The sequence below is a fragment of the Columba livia genome, chromosome 18, assembly GCF_036013475.1.
Source record: "Columba livia isolate bColLiv1 breed racing homer chromosome 18, bColLiv1.pat.W.v2, whole genome shotgun sequence".
NCBI classification, from domain to species: Eukaryota; Metazoa; Chordata; class Aves; order Columbiformes; family Columbidae; genus Columba; species Columba livia.
In genome coordinates, this window is record NC_088619.1 from 13135821 (window position 1) to 13150157 (window position 14337).

Sequence of the window (14337 nt, forward strand, 5' to 3'; positions counted from 1 at the left end):
TGAGGGCGGCTCTGGAGAACTGCTCGTTCTGATTTGCAGGTCGCCCTCGCTCATCTGCAGACTGTTCACCTGTGCGGTGAAGCTCTGGGGGGACACACAGCAGCCACCGCACACGCAGCGCCGGGCACCAGCGAAACGAGGGGCACTCGAGTCGAGCTCAAAATGGAGAGAGACTTCCTAACATTCCTGGCATGCTTTACAAGAGCCAATTTCATTATCTACAATCCAAAGCAAATGAACTGATAAAGTTTCTAATGAAGACGCGGTTTTAAACTGCCACAGGGGCTCAGGAATTACCACCCCAGAACGTTGCAGCCCAGGAAGGCCCAGTCACCATCACCTCTTCCACCAAACACAGAGCAGGGCACAACGCTTCCTCAGCCAGGACAGGCCTGGCAGCCCGGGGGACAGTGACACCGCTCTTTTTGCACTGACTTTTGGCGGCCAGAAACATGCAGGCACATTCAGTGATCACAAAGACAATCCCGAGCCGTCCCGCAGCATTTCTGTGCCACGCGCTGCCTCCCCCGCAAGGAGCCGTGTCCCTCCGCCTGTCGTCTGTGCCACCGCCCCAAATGGCCTCTACTGTTTGAAAAACTGCTGCTAATTCAAAGCAATGCTATTGCAGCAATTGGACGTGACTGAGAAAACTACTTGAGAAACAACTGAGTTGAACCAGCTCAGTATAAACATTCCAGTTTCGCTCCATAAAAGAAATGCAAATAATCCATTCCACACAAATGAGCCATGTGCTGCATAAATACAAGTTAAACTGCCTTTCCTCCTGGGCTCCAGCACTTCGCCCTGCAGAGTTCTGGGCATCACCCGGAGTCAGGCAGGGAGCGGGAGCGTGGGAGGCGTCAGAGTCCGTGCTGCTCCTGCCGCGTCGGGGAGACGCCGGAGCGGGGCTGGAGGCGGCGGGATCAGCCCTGGCACTCCCTGCACAGGAGCACAGTTCTGTGAAATACTCGGCCTTTTAGCTTTTAAGACACAGCCTGGGATTTCTTCTTTTTATGTCCTATTTTAACAATGTACATATAAACCTGTGTAAGAAATGAGCTAGGGGAGGCTTGCTTGGCTGAGTAACGCTATGAAGTGGTTGTGCTGTACAGAAGCACAAGCACATGAGAAACAAGCAGGGGAAGGCGCCGGTGCGGGGTGAGTCCTCACTGCCATCCTCCACCAACGGAACTGCAGCGGACGTGAAACTCCTGCATACGCTACATTTTCACGCTCACATTCCTACGGGACTGCTGCCCCTCGTAGTGAAGCGTCCAGCTCTCCTCCGGTCCCCCATCAGAGCAGGAGGGACTGTGCACGCACGGAGCCCAACCAAGCGCGCGAGCAGCATTTCCAGCGGGACGGGCAGTTTGGCTGCAGGGAGATCTAGCAGGAGCTAAGATCCAGACTTCCCACAAAAGCTGGTGCACGCGTGTGAGAAAGGGGACAGCGAAGGCAGGGTAAGAGAGTCTTTGCTCACCTATCAGTGAGTTCAGAGAAGAGTACGAGCTGACTCGCCTCATCTTGTCGATGGTCTCGAAGGACAGGATGTACTCCTCGTTCTCGGGGCTGCCCAGGGTGCTGCTGGCGCTGCTGCTCGTGCTGAGATTCCCCGGAGAAAACGCCACGGAGCTGCCAGCTGCCAAAGGAAAAGGGGCAGGCGCTCAAACAACAGCTGGTGAGAGAACAATTTTCACCCAGGCACAGCAGCCCTTTTCTGAGCCCTGCAACGCTCCGTGAAGGTGCAGGTAAACCTGCAGCGTCCCCTTTTAAACACCGAATGTTTAAATACAGCGTAAGCGTCAAGAGGTCAGAAATGATCCAGTAAAAAATCTGTGTGTGTCAGGAAGTTGGAAGGCACCCTTTTGGTCCCCAAACACTCAGAAAAATCAATAGTAACGGCCAGAAAATGGAAACTAATTACGAGGGGCTTCTCATGTAAGCACCTGGAGCTGGCAGCTGGACAAGCGGGGCTGAAGTGGCGGTTTCAGCTCCCGGTGTCCGGCACGAAGCATTTCCCAGCCTGCAAGAGGCGGGAAAAGAGAAACCAAAGAATTGTGCAGTCTCTCTTACATTCCTCGTTCAGGCTGAGGTTCTGCAGGGACTTGTTGAGGTTCCTGGCTGTGGTGACCGCGCGGATGTTCCCGTAGGAGCTGACGGAGCGCAGCCGCGGTGTGCACGGACCATCTCGCACCGGTGTCAAACTGCCACCCTCTGTGGACGCACAGTTTAGCAATTAGAGATGTAACCAAAGCGATCATGGCCTTCTGGTTATTTCCCAGCAAATCTCTAACTAAAATACTGCCAACACGACCAGAATTCAGTCACTGCCCCTTAGGCTAAACCAGAATGAGGTCTGACACAAGACCCCTGTGCACATCCCCAGCGAGGACAGGGCCATGTCCCGTGACCGCGGCTTCACAACAGCTGCTTCACTTCACCGCAGAGGTGGCTGCGTGATGATGGTGAGGCCAACGCATCCAGTGCATCCTACTTACAAATACTTCAGGACTCTTTTGGATAAAGCACTATATAAACTGCAGGTAATATTTATTTTCTGCAGCACAAAGGACAAATGTAGAGAAATTTGTTTTCCAATATGATTTAGTTATTCAGACAACAGAGGGATGAAACCACTCATTGCAGAGACAGCACATGCTGTTGTCTCCACGTTTCCATTGCAACAGTCCCATTATCCTTCAAGATTTCCAATGTACTTAACATCTAAAGAAAGCATGAGGTTAGCAACAATTTCACCAGGACTTCTCATTCCTCACATAGAGCAACAGACACAAGAAAAGGGATGGGACCACTACACGGAGCATCGAGTCCTCCACTGCTGCTCGTCCGGTGCTTCCGCGCAGCAGAGCGGGGCTGGTTCACCGCTGCGCGCTGAGGCCCCGCAGCAGGTAACGCAGCACTGAAGCTTCAGGTATCATTTTAGGGGGAAAAACAAAGGCTGGTAAGCCTGTGTACTGCACGATGAACATACTGCAGTGTGGATCTGACGGGAATCCCTTGGATTTGGCAGGGTCACCAGTCTCTACAGCTTGCCGGGGAGTTACGGCTGTTCCAGGCCGGGGCTCGGCAGGACGCGTTTCTCCAGTGCAATATATTATAGTGCTGAACAGGCATTAGAGCTCCATACGTCACCCGGCCTTGTAGCCACGGTGCTGTTTGATAAATCACCACCGGCAAGAATTTCATTGTGTTGGGCCAACTCCTCAAACACAAGTTCCAAGCGCTTTCAGGCCGTACATCTCCTGCCCACGCAGACACGATCACCCACCTGTGGCAGCTGGGGAAGGGAGCGGGTAATTCTTCTCTTCTTCCATGAACTGCAAGGCGACGGTGCAGAAATTGCTCTCGTACTGAACCACCAGGTGACTCAGAGCCACCACCAGCTCCTGCGGAAACAGCACAAGAAACAGCATTTCATGGTCAGAAACAAGAGATCAAAGGGAAACACAGGACAACAGGGTCACTATTGTTATATGACTGGGTGGCCGCCCAGACCAATCATTTTTCCTTCACTTCTCCGGGGTGAACTGCGGAAAGCCTGAGCAGTCTGCTTCAAATCTAACTCTTCACAAGCCCCCATCCCTGCCCCGGCTGCCACTGCTCTGCTCAGTAGTGCCAAACCGGTGCAGTGTGGCAGACGGTACCGAAGCGGTGAGCAGCCCCGGCTCCCTCGGCTCTGCGCGCAGCCCGGCCTGTGGGACACGTGTCCCCACGGCCACCAGCTGTGCCCAGCGCCGGTGTCCTCGCCCCAGCACAGCCCCGCTCCACGCTGCTCACGGACGCACGTGGCCAAAGCTCTTGTCCTGCAGCTGCTCCGAGCTGACAGGGACGGAACCCAACAAGAGGCCCCTGGGGACGCGGCTCAGCTCTACCCCGCTGCCTGGGTCCTGCGCTGAACCGCGCCGTCTGCTCCTGAGAATGGAGCCGCCCACCCGCGAGCGACCATCGCTCCGTCCATCCTCGCAGCTGCAGCTGGGAGCCCCGCTCACCGGGGAGGGCTGGGGAGCGTGGGGAAGGTGAAGCTGAATCAGCGGGGTGGGGTGGGGAGGGGGAACTCGGCCCCCCCGTTCGGTTCCGCTTGCTGGAGCTCTTGGAACCAGCAAACAGGAGAGGGGGAGCGCTGGCTCCGGCTGCTGCTCTCTGTTCAGGGGGCTGATCTCCAAAAGAGACATTTATGAATCTCAAAGAGCATATAGTATGACACGCGTTTCTCTCCTGAATTAAACTGATGAAATGCTGGAGCGAGACAACAAAAATTAATCCTCACAATGCTGGTGACAACTGCCAGGGTATTGATGTTCCAGCTGAGTAAACACAGGCATTAGGACACCTAAGTCCACCCACCAAGAACAATCCAGAATGTCAAAAACTATTCAATGTACCACTGATGTACAATGCCACACCAGAAACTGTAATTCTCCAAAACCTGAAGAATTACTTTGCCTGTCATCCGTCCTTGTGGTTTCTAAAAGCAGCAGAGCTCTCGTGTTCCCTGCACAGCCCCTACTCCCTCTCCTCCCGCTCCCGCTCCTGCTCCCCAGCACTGCCACGCTCCGCATCTCTGGCGGCACGTCGCTACCGCATTTAAAACTGAGATCCTGTCATGTCAAATTCTGCAGTCAGAACAGTAAACAACAACATCAGTGGAAGAGCAGCCCAGCAAGAACCCTCGGTGGTTTGTGCACCTGAAGAGGACTCCAGTGTAATTGCTGCCCTTCCTTATCCCTGCCTTTACACTCTCTTTAAATTAAAAAAACAACAAACCAACAACAAAAAACCCACCCCAGGGTATAAAAATTCCCACAAAATCCTGAGATTGTTACTCCTATTTCAGACATTTGCTTAGTGGAATACACAAGCTAAATCAGAGGTCCAGTGTTAAACAGCTGAAACATTTGGATCTGAACAACAATCTTGTCAACACCTGGACGCGGTGACACGCTACACTGTGTAATTCCTGTCAACAGGCTCCTTGTACTGCAGAGTAAATGAAATGTTGTAACCCGTGTATTGAAAAAGCACAAGTGGCTAAAGCAGCATCCCGAGCTCGGCCCCGGCCGGTGCCGACTGTGCCGCTGTCCTCCACGTGCACGGTGCCCCCCAGCAGGATCTGAGGCTGCAAGACTCCACCGTGGAGCAGCTGCTTGTGGATGAGTGGGGTTCTCCGCAAGGTCTGTTAGAGCAGAGCTCTCCAGCGCGGTCCCGGCCGTACCTTCCGGACCATGGGGCTCCCGTCGTTGATGAGCTGCGCCAGCATCATGGCCACGTTGTGGTCGATGGTGGTGGAGTGGTCGGTCCGCTCAGCTGAGTTGCCCACAAACGTTCCCAGAGCAAAGACCGCAGCACAGCGAACCTGCGAGACACAAACACCCTTTATTATTTTCCTCTCGTTTCCAGCCCGAAGTTTGCCAGTGGGATTGTTTTATTGCCCACAAATGGCACATCTGGAAGCCTGGATTAGTGTGTGAGGTAAATAGTGAGGGCTAAATGAAAGCCCATGGAGAGTAAAAACCAAAACAGATTCAGCAAGGCACTGACTTCTAAGTATGCACATAGACAGGAGTATATTTAATTTCCTACAATACTTGGTGACCTTCCCACGGGTGATTTTTCCAGTTGATGTTGCCCAGAATACCAATGAACAGGAATAAGGTAGGCAGGGAGTTCCTGCTGGGCTGTGAACCTCTGTAACCAGCGTGCTGCACCGCTGTCCTCCGCGACGCGCGCACGGACGGGGGGGACGGCGCAGACAAGACGCGGAGAGACAGCAGCTCCAAGCAGGGTGAGCTCTGCCAGATCCCAAACAGAACTGAGGGATCTGCCCAGGTGATCAGACACAAGTACCGGGAGGGGAACAGTTCTCATCCTTGGACAGAAAGACTACAGGTTTTTTTGCAACTCACAGTGAGTTTTGAGGCCACATTTTTAACAAGCTTCTGCCATGTCAGTAAGCAAAACCCACAGTTTCCCAACTCCAGCGCCACAATTCCAGGGCTTCCAGGCTGTCCCAACTCAGCCTGTCTTTGAACCAGACACAGCTGTAAAGCTCTTGAAGGCCCTGGCTTTGTGAGCGTTGCTGCAGCCCTCTGCCAGAAACCTGACAATTCAACTGGCGTTCACTTCAAATGCTGGGTTTTTACCTCTGGGATGGGATCCGAGAGGAGGCTGTAGAGCTTCTCGTGAGCGCTGTCCCTCACCCCGCACCACCTGGCTGAGTCAAAGTTCTGCCAAATCCGCCCCAAGCAAATGGCCACCCACTGACGCAGGAGAGGGTGCGGATCGTTCAACTGCTCCAGGCAAATGGCAATCAGGTTTCCTTGAAGGCAGGCTTCCTAAAACACAAATCAATGCCATTTAATTTGGATGACAGCTTCCCAGCTCATCATCGAAAGACAAGATTATTTCTGAAATAGACAGGAAATCAAGAGAAAATAATTATTCAGTGGTTATATGCTGACTTTGGTACAAAATACCATTTGGAAGCAGCATGAAGGGAAGGTCAACTACATGCTGCCACAGCTAGTTAAATAGCTGAGCACTGGAAATGGTTCCTGTGAGGTATAAAGCTTGGTTTTGTTCATTGGCAACACACGCTGTCAGAGCCCCAGGGTTCACGGCTCGTTCCATAAGCCCTTCCCAAGAACCGGATCGCAGCCGTCCAGTTTCCAGGCCGGGCCTGGGCGGCGGTTCCTGCCGCCCGTCAGTGCTGCCCCAGGGCGGCTCCTCAGCACGTCTGGCACACCTCCAGCTCCATTCTGCTATAGTCCACACAAACGAACGCACAGCAACCCTCCGCTTCAGTTTTCCAGTCCAGGGCTGTGCTTAACACGAGCCAGGGCGCCCCCAGCACAGCGACCGCACGACGCAGAGAGGAGGCGGGAGAGAAGAAAAGGTGTTGGGACTCACCTGCCCAGTGTTGTAGTTGTTAACAATTACAGCCAGGATGAAAGCCGTCATTGTCCTGTGTTCAGCCTTAAAACAAGACACAACTAATTGTTATCTAGAAAACAGGTCAGAGAACAGCTATATCTCGTGCTTTCTGAAACGTGAGATTATTCTAAGTGCAGTTTGTATCACATTAAATGAACAAGAGAGGGAAAAGAAGGGCAGAATTTTCTCGTCATCCAGCTCTGCTGCTGGTTCACCTGAGACACGCCACAGGCTGTGACGATCCTGCAGCCCAGCTCCGGCGCTGCCCTGGGGGAGGGACACGAGCCCCTGGTCTGCAGAGGGGGCTCTGCCCTGGCCCCGCTCCCATCGCCCCCACCCAGCAACCTGCTCTTCCCTGGCTCTGAACAAGTCTGCAAACCCACGAGCGGTCTGGCTGCCCCCGTGACCCAGCTCACACCGGGGAGCGCTGGGGTGGCACGTTGACCTGGGACGGTCCCGTTAGCGCCAACTGCATCTCAACACCCCCGGTCAGCCAAGACACGCTGAGCAAACGCTACAAGAGTCTGAATAAAGATGACTTGTCCTTACCGGCATATAGGGATCTGCCAAAACGGAGAGGAAATACTTGTGACCATTGTCCTTCACAAGATCAGCCTGGCATGACTGGAAAACGAGACAGAGACAGATTAAAACACAATGAGCACAATAACTTTGTAATTTTTCTCAAATCCCGTTTTCATTTGAGAAGCGAAACAAAGCGCGAGGCTCCAGCAGGGACCCGCCAGCAGGAGCCAAAGCACAGAGCCAGGGACCAAAATGGGACCAAGGAGCCCCCACCACCCCACCAAAGACAGGGACCCAAAATGGGACCCCCTGCTCAGGAGAAGAGTTAAACCGGACGTCTCTGTCCCACAATAAACCTTCACCGCCACTTAAAAGCCACCGAAGGCAAAACCAGGGACCCGCACCATTGCCAGGAACCTGCAAGGAGGAGTTATTCATTTTTCAAATATTCATTCTTCACGTTCTGTCCAACCCCTAGGACTAGATTTCAACAAGAAGATTTCAAGCCATCTACGTAAACAAGACTAATTGCTGTATTATCTGGCCAGGTGCTAATGTGCGTTAGGTCTCTACAGCAGTAACATCATCTCCTGCTGCACAAGCAGCTCCTCCAGCTTTAAAAGCCTGTAAGGAGAATTACACAGGCATTCCTGGGGCAGGATCAGCAGCGAGAACATGGCAAGCAGCACATTTTCACTAACACACCAGCTCCAGTTTCAGGTTGACACATTAGGGTCAAACCAAAAGAATACCTACTACAAAAGTGAAAATTTAAGGGAGGAAATAGCGCCTCGGCAATCTGTTTCCCTGTGCCTGTGGTTCTATTTCGCGCTTCACGCCAGAGACAGGATCATGTACTTTTTATCAGGCGTAGAAGGTGAAGGAGGGAACTAATTGTTGAGAGGGGCTGGCAAGACAGAGATGCAAGAGAATATTTCATAGCTGAAGGGAGTGAAGATGCTGGGTTTGGCAGCCCCAGGAGCAGGGGGAAGGGCTGGATGGACGCCAGGCTGCAGCTACGAGAGGCTTTCCCGACCTGTGTGCAACTGCACCAAGCCGGGCTTCCCACCCCGAGCCGCAGCGCAGATCCGTTCTGCTCCCTCCGACCCCGCTCTGCCCGCTGTAACGCACACGGCACGGGGCGGCTGCCAGGGCCACGCTGCGCGCACCGCGCTGCCCAAGCACCCGCGCCGCAGGGAGGGAAACAGCCCGTGTGGCACCGGCACAGCACCAGCACAGCACCAGCACCGCCTCCGGGAGCACACTGGCGCATAACGACACAACAGGAGCAAAGGAGCTGCAGGCTGGTGTGGCAGCTCAGAACTTACATCAAGTACCAAGTTCCCAGTGCTGGGGAGGGCCCGGAGCACGGATCCCCTCTCTCAACACAACCCCCGTGCTGGGTGACGGTCCCTTAACCCACCCCGGTTCCCGGTTCCCTGCAGCTCTGCCGCAGGCCGGGGTCCCCGCGCTGCTCCGCCAGCCTGCGCCCCCTTCACCACCATCCTCAGGAACACCCAACATCTGCACTGATCAGAGCAGGAGAAACGGTGCTCACAACCCTGCTAACAAAGGACACATCTGGAAAGCAGGAATACTGTTGACGTCACTCCAAAGGAACAGAAGCGTTTGTTTTCTATCACCTCTTTCTCGCTGTAGCACTCACACGCGCAGTACTGGTCAATGTACTGTTCAATGTGCAGGATTTTTGGCCCTGCTTACATTCCTGATTACAGGAATTCAAATCCAAGTATGTAAGATTTACAAGGTGCTGTTTACCAAACATCATAAATGTAGCATGTGGAGAATTCTCGGCCTCAGCCGTGTTGCAGGTTACGCAGCAGCACATAACGCAGGCTGCTCCTGCACATCCTATACCTGCCAGACACCTACAGTGGGCAACTGATCCAGCCCTGGCTAGAAATGCTCCAGCGGGCTCCAGGCAGAGCTGACCCAAGTCCTCAGTGAATATCCTACAAAACCCCACCTGATTAGACATGGAGCTAGAGCAGATTGATCTGAACATCCCAGTGTGGATTAAGGACACACACAATTCTGTCCGAGTGCGATGTTTCCGCGGGGCAGGGGAGCGGGCCGGGGCTCCGGCGGCACGGCCACCGCGGCAGGTCCGTCAGCCGCCCCAGCGCACCTGCGGCTGAGGCGCCAGCCGGGGTGCACCCGAACAACCTCTGCCAGCGTCGCTCCAAGATGAATAGCTTTCATTTTCTTTGCTTTCCAAAATCCTCTTAGGATATTAATGAAAATATATTTATAAAACTAAACCTGACAATGCTAGATCAACAGTGAAGAAAAATTCCAACAAATCCAATATTATTTTTCATACTGAAATGGAAGAGATATAACAAAAATGAACCCTCAAATCGGCAAGAACCAACTTCTACAAGCAGCTCAGACCATTTTGTATCAGCTTATAATCATGTCTGCAATTAACTGTGTGCACTACTCCTAATAATTTTACGTTTCTCAACTAATTGCACCCACAAAACACCGAGTCATATATATGACTATATACATTTATCTACAACTACTTATTCGCTTAATTATTTATTGAAAAACCTACAAACTAGAGCTCTGGTTTAAAAATCAGGCCTTTGTTTTTAAAACTTATCCCAAAAGGTGCCCAAATATTGTAGAGAAGACCAGAATCATGGACCCGCAAGGGGAGCAACTTCTCTTGTTCAACGCTCCCATGGCAACAATCAACGCATGAGCACGTGCGCTGGACCTGGAGCAGGACCTGTGAGGTCAGGTCACCAAAAGTGACTTTTGCTTGATTTCTAGAAAAATTCCACGTCTGGAGAGTCCCCAGAGCCCGTTCTGAGAACCGACAGCGCTGGTCGTGAACAGACAATACAGCATCTTTTTGAAGTACCTCAGGAGAAGGTCTCAGTTCTAAAGCAACTGGATAAAGCAAACAGGTGGGGAAAAAGAAGGCACCTTGTTGAAAACCCAAAGAGACAGCCAAGCTGATGAGTACTCACGCTGTCCACCGCCAGAATTTTGGCCCAGATGAAGACAAGGAGCGGCCTCAGCTCGCGAGCTGAACTCTGAAGCAGCTTCAGCACGTAGGGGAAGATGCCGACGGAGAGCGCCTGGGGAGGGAAGAGAACCTGCTGAGCTGGGGAGCGCGGGCAGGAGCAGCGCTCTGCCCCGGGCAGCACGGCCACCCACGCACAACAAACCGGGCAGAAAACAGCTCCACACATTTCTAGTGAAGAGGGGATCTCTGTGCATTTGTCTATTGCTCATTTTAATCTTGGATGTCACCAGATATTTTCAGACTCATTTGGTCCACGGAGACTCAGAGTTAATCTGGCAGAAGCTGCTGCTCGTCACAGCCTGTGCTATTTTACGCTTCATGATCCGCTGCGCTCTCCTCAGACGGGGCCATTTGCTCTCACAGGTAAACACATTGCAAAAGCTCAATAATTACAGCCTTCCCCCTGGAAATTAAACGGGCCTCTCACCTGACAGCGGCTTTTCCCCAAGGCTTTCCATGGGGTCCCACTGCGCTCGCAGCAGGGCAGGCGACACGGGAACCTTGGAGAGGCCCGTGATTGCAGGTTCCCTCCCAGAGCACAGCGGAAAGGACACGGACCGGGGGACGTACAGGTGACACCACCCCAGGACCTGGCAGCAGCCCAGCGTCCCGTGACACGGCCAAGGGGTTTCTACAGCACGAACCAGCCAGCGCCGGGGCCGCGGCGGCCGAGCTGCTGCTGCGCTCTGGCCCCACAGAAGGGGCTCGGAATCCCCTGTAACGCACACGTTGCTCCTCCCAGCGGGGCCGCAGGGCCCTGGTGGTGTGCGGGAGAGACTTGGCTGAGATGGAGAAGGAACGTAACGAAAACCACTAAGAAGTCCCATCGCAGAGCTATTCCACGACCAGCTGGGGGTTCATCTTCACCACCTTTATCAACAAACAGCGCCATGTCTGAGAGCGGTTTAGAGCACTCCTCTGTTTAATTGGTATTTATCATCCGCGCTGTGCTAGCACTGTCTGAAACGCAGAAAGCAGCTGCTGCCTTCTCAGAAGAGCTTATAAAATCTAGAGAGCAAATAGATGAAGAGAAGATGGTGCAGCCAGTAATCTGAAAGAGCAGAGGACAAATACGTGTGCGATTTTTCTGTTACTTATCTTACATGACAAACCTTGGTATCTGTCCCAGGTATTTCCTCCAGTTTTGTCCCTTACTGTATTTTACACTATTCTCAAGGAACTCCTCTTTGCTGTAATGCAAACAAACAGCTATTCGGCCTTTGTGATGAATACAAACAACTTTTCTTTTAGGGACGCTTGCTCCATTTCACACACATGAACACACAAAATGCTGGTCGTTTGTCAAATCTGTGGAACATCGTCCTGCCATAAATCACCATTTGTATTTATCGCCCGTAGTGAGAGCAATGGCACTTTTCCAAGACGATAAGCAGCATCCACGCACCAAGCTCACCGCCCAGGGCCCCAGGTCCAGAAACCTCCCCAGCAGATCCAGAGCTCGCAGCCGATGGACCTGGCTCAGCAGCACCTGCGGAGGAGAGAGCAGCGGTTAGTCCTAAACAAGCCCAAATCCCCGCGGCCGCAGAGCAAACGCGAGAGCACTCAGCGTTGTTACGTGGCTTTGAGCAAACTGACGGTCCGAACGCAAAAACAGGAAAACAAACGCTGACTGCTGAAAACCTTCAGCCCATGAACAGCACCCCAGGGGTTCTGCCCTCCCGGAGCGCACACGTTCCCCTCGGAACACGGCCATCCCCGTCCCGGCACCGCTGCCCTTGTCCTCGCTGCCGCTCCTGCGCAGCGCGGCTCTGCCCCGCGGATCCAGCGTGCGCATCCCCGCAGATCCAGCGCACGCATCCCCGCGGATCCAGCGCACGCATCCCCGCAGATCCAGCGCACGCATCCCCGCGGATCCAGCGCACGCATCCCCGCGGATCCAGCGCACGCATCCCCGCGGATCCAGCGCACGCATCCCCGCGGATCCAGCACACGCATCCCCGCGGATCCAGCGCACACATCCCCGCGGATCCAGCGCACACATCCCCGCGGATCCAGCGCACACATCCCCGCAGCACCGGCCGCCCTCCCCAGCGCAGCAGGAACGTGATGGGGGCGGCAGGAGCGACTTGCGGGGAGGAAAAGGCCCAGCCTCCCGTTCCTCAAAACAGCTCAGAAGCACAAAAAGAGGCTTTGCTTTCCTTGGCAAATCGATGTAAGAGACTTAAGAGGGAAGCAAAAGGTCACATTAGTCGTTAATAAAAATCTCATTAAAACAGAGTCTGACAACGATAATGAGGTGGTAGTTTACTGGCTTATACCTACCCTGGTGTGAAATATTAACAGACAGACTTTCAGTTCTTAATCTCCTTAACAGATGTAAGATATTGGAATGCGACGTTTAATCCTCACTTTAAATTGAGTAACATCCCTCAGCACGGGTCTGCGGGAAGGAGACTGGTTGATTTAGCTCTGCAATTCCATCCCCTCCTCAGTGCTCTTCTACACTGCATATTCAAATTAAATTATTTTTCATGTTTAATATTGAAGAATAACTAAATTACTTGGCTCGTGTCTCATACGATGGACAACGGATCCTAGATACTAAGGCTGTGCAGAGAAAGTCCAGCAGACAAAGACAGGAGCACGTGTGAACTCCTCTAATCGCTTCAACCCGAACACCAGAGCTCAGAGCTCAGGAGACGTCACAAGAGAAAGGATTTTGGTCATCCTGCCCCAGTTGGCACCGGCCTGTTCCAGAAACCGACTCCAGAACTTGGCACGATCAGCAATGTGCTTCGGAGACGCGCAGCGCGGGAACACCAGGGGCAGCTGCTGGGGATTAGAGCAGAGAGAGAAGGCGGGGAGGGGACGCGGCGCGCGGCGGCTGCACACGCGGCACAGGGCACAGCGCTGGTACCCCGAGCGCAGAGAAACGCGGCTACGGCCACACAGCCCGTCGGAGCTGGAGAAGTGCACGTAATCGAAAAGGATTTCCAGGTAAAGATGTAAATCCACATCTCAACACGGCTAGCATCCCACAAGGACCTTTAACCAAATTGTATCTTATTTTAAAAGCTCCGTTTCGCTATTTTCAAAACCAAAAAAAAGGCTGTCAAGTCTCCCTCAGCTTTTCTATTCCCACTTCCAAACCGCTTTGCACAATAACCTGAAGCCAAAACTGACATGAACTCTAGAGACTTGGATGAGGGTGTGGGGGGTCTCCGCACAATTTCGGAACTTGGAGTGAACGGCTGGCACTGCAGGCCTGTGCGGGGCACACGCGGCACCGCGCCTGCCCGCGGGCGCCCAGCCGGCAGCCAGGGGAGATCCCACTGCCACACAGGCAAGATAGAGATGGGCCGGGACACGAGGAGAATATAGGAGTAACAGCCCATGTCTCAGCAGGACCCGCCTGAGAGCTGGAGCCAGGGGACGGCAGCTGCTGCGGCTGCTCCGGGCTGGCGTGGAACTGCTCTGGGCACCCGGAGCCACCTCTGCCTGACCCGCCCCGCGCACAGCGACAGCTCCACATGGAACTGGCTTCTCAGCATCAATCAAAGGCCATTTACAACAGACCATCGCTCTGGCATTGACAAAACCACGCACTGCACAGCTGGCACCACGGCCCTGCCGCTCAAACACCTTCTTTCACCAGGGACACGTCCCAAATGGGAAAACAGAACCAACCTTTGCCAGGCACAGCAGCCTCGTCCAAGCTCCCAAGGAGTCACAGCAAAAAGACACTCAAAGGCACCCGAAATGCGCTGCCTTCCCTCCCTTAATCAGCTGGCCTCTGATTCCAAGTACCTCAAACCTGTTCACAAGCAATCTTACTCCGC

The 14337-nt window shown here is 53.5% G+C and overlaps 1 protein-coding gene across 4 annotated transcripts in view; it reads right to left on the reverse strand.

The window, feature by feature from the left end:
• Window positions 1-14337, reverse strand: part of RPTOR (regulatory associated protein of MTOR complex 1) — a 92498-nt gene that overhangs the window by 37675 nt on the left and 40486 nt on the right. For all 4 annotated transcript variants that reach the window (XM_065035124.1, XM_065035127.1, XM_065035125.1 and 1 more), the window contains exons 12-20: window positions 11943-12026; window positions 10479-10589; window positions 7501-7575; window positions 6928-6993; window positions 6162-6353; window positions 5234-5374; window positions 3290-3407; window positions 2074-2214; window positions 1481-1639 (exon numbers count right to left, since the gene is read on the reverse strand). In XM_065035124.1, the coding sequence (XP_064891196.1) occupies window positions 1481-1639; window positions 2074-2214; window positions 3290-3407; window positions 5234-5374; window positions 6162-6353; window positions 6928-6993; window positions 7501-7575; window positions 10479-10589; window positions 11943-12026 (1087 nt within the window). The remainder of the gene's footprint in view (window positions 1-1480; window positions 1640-2073; window positions 2215-3289; window positions 3408-5233; window positions 5375-6161; window positions 6354-6927; window positions 6994-7500; window positions 7576-10478; window positions 10590-11942; window positions 12027-14337) is intronic.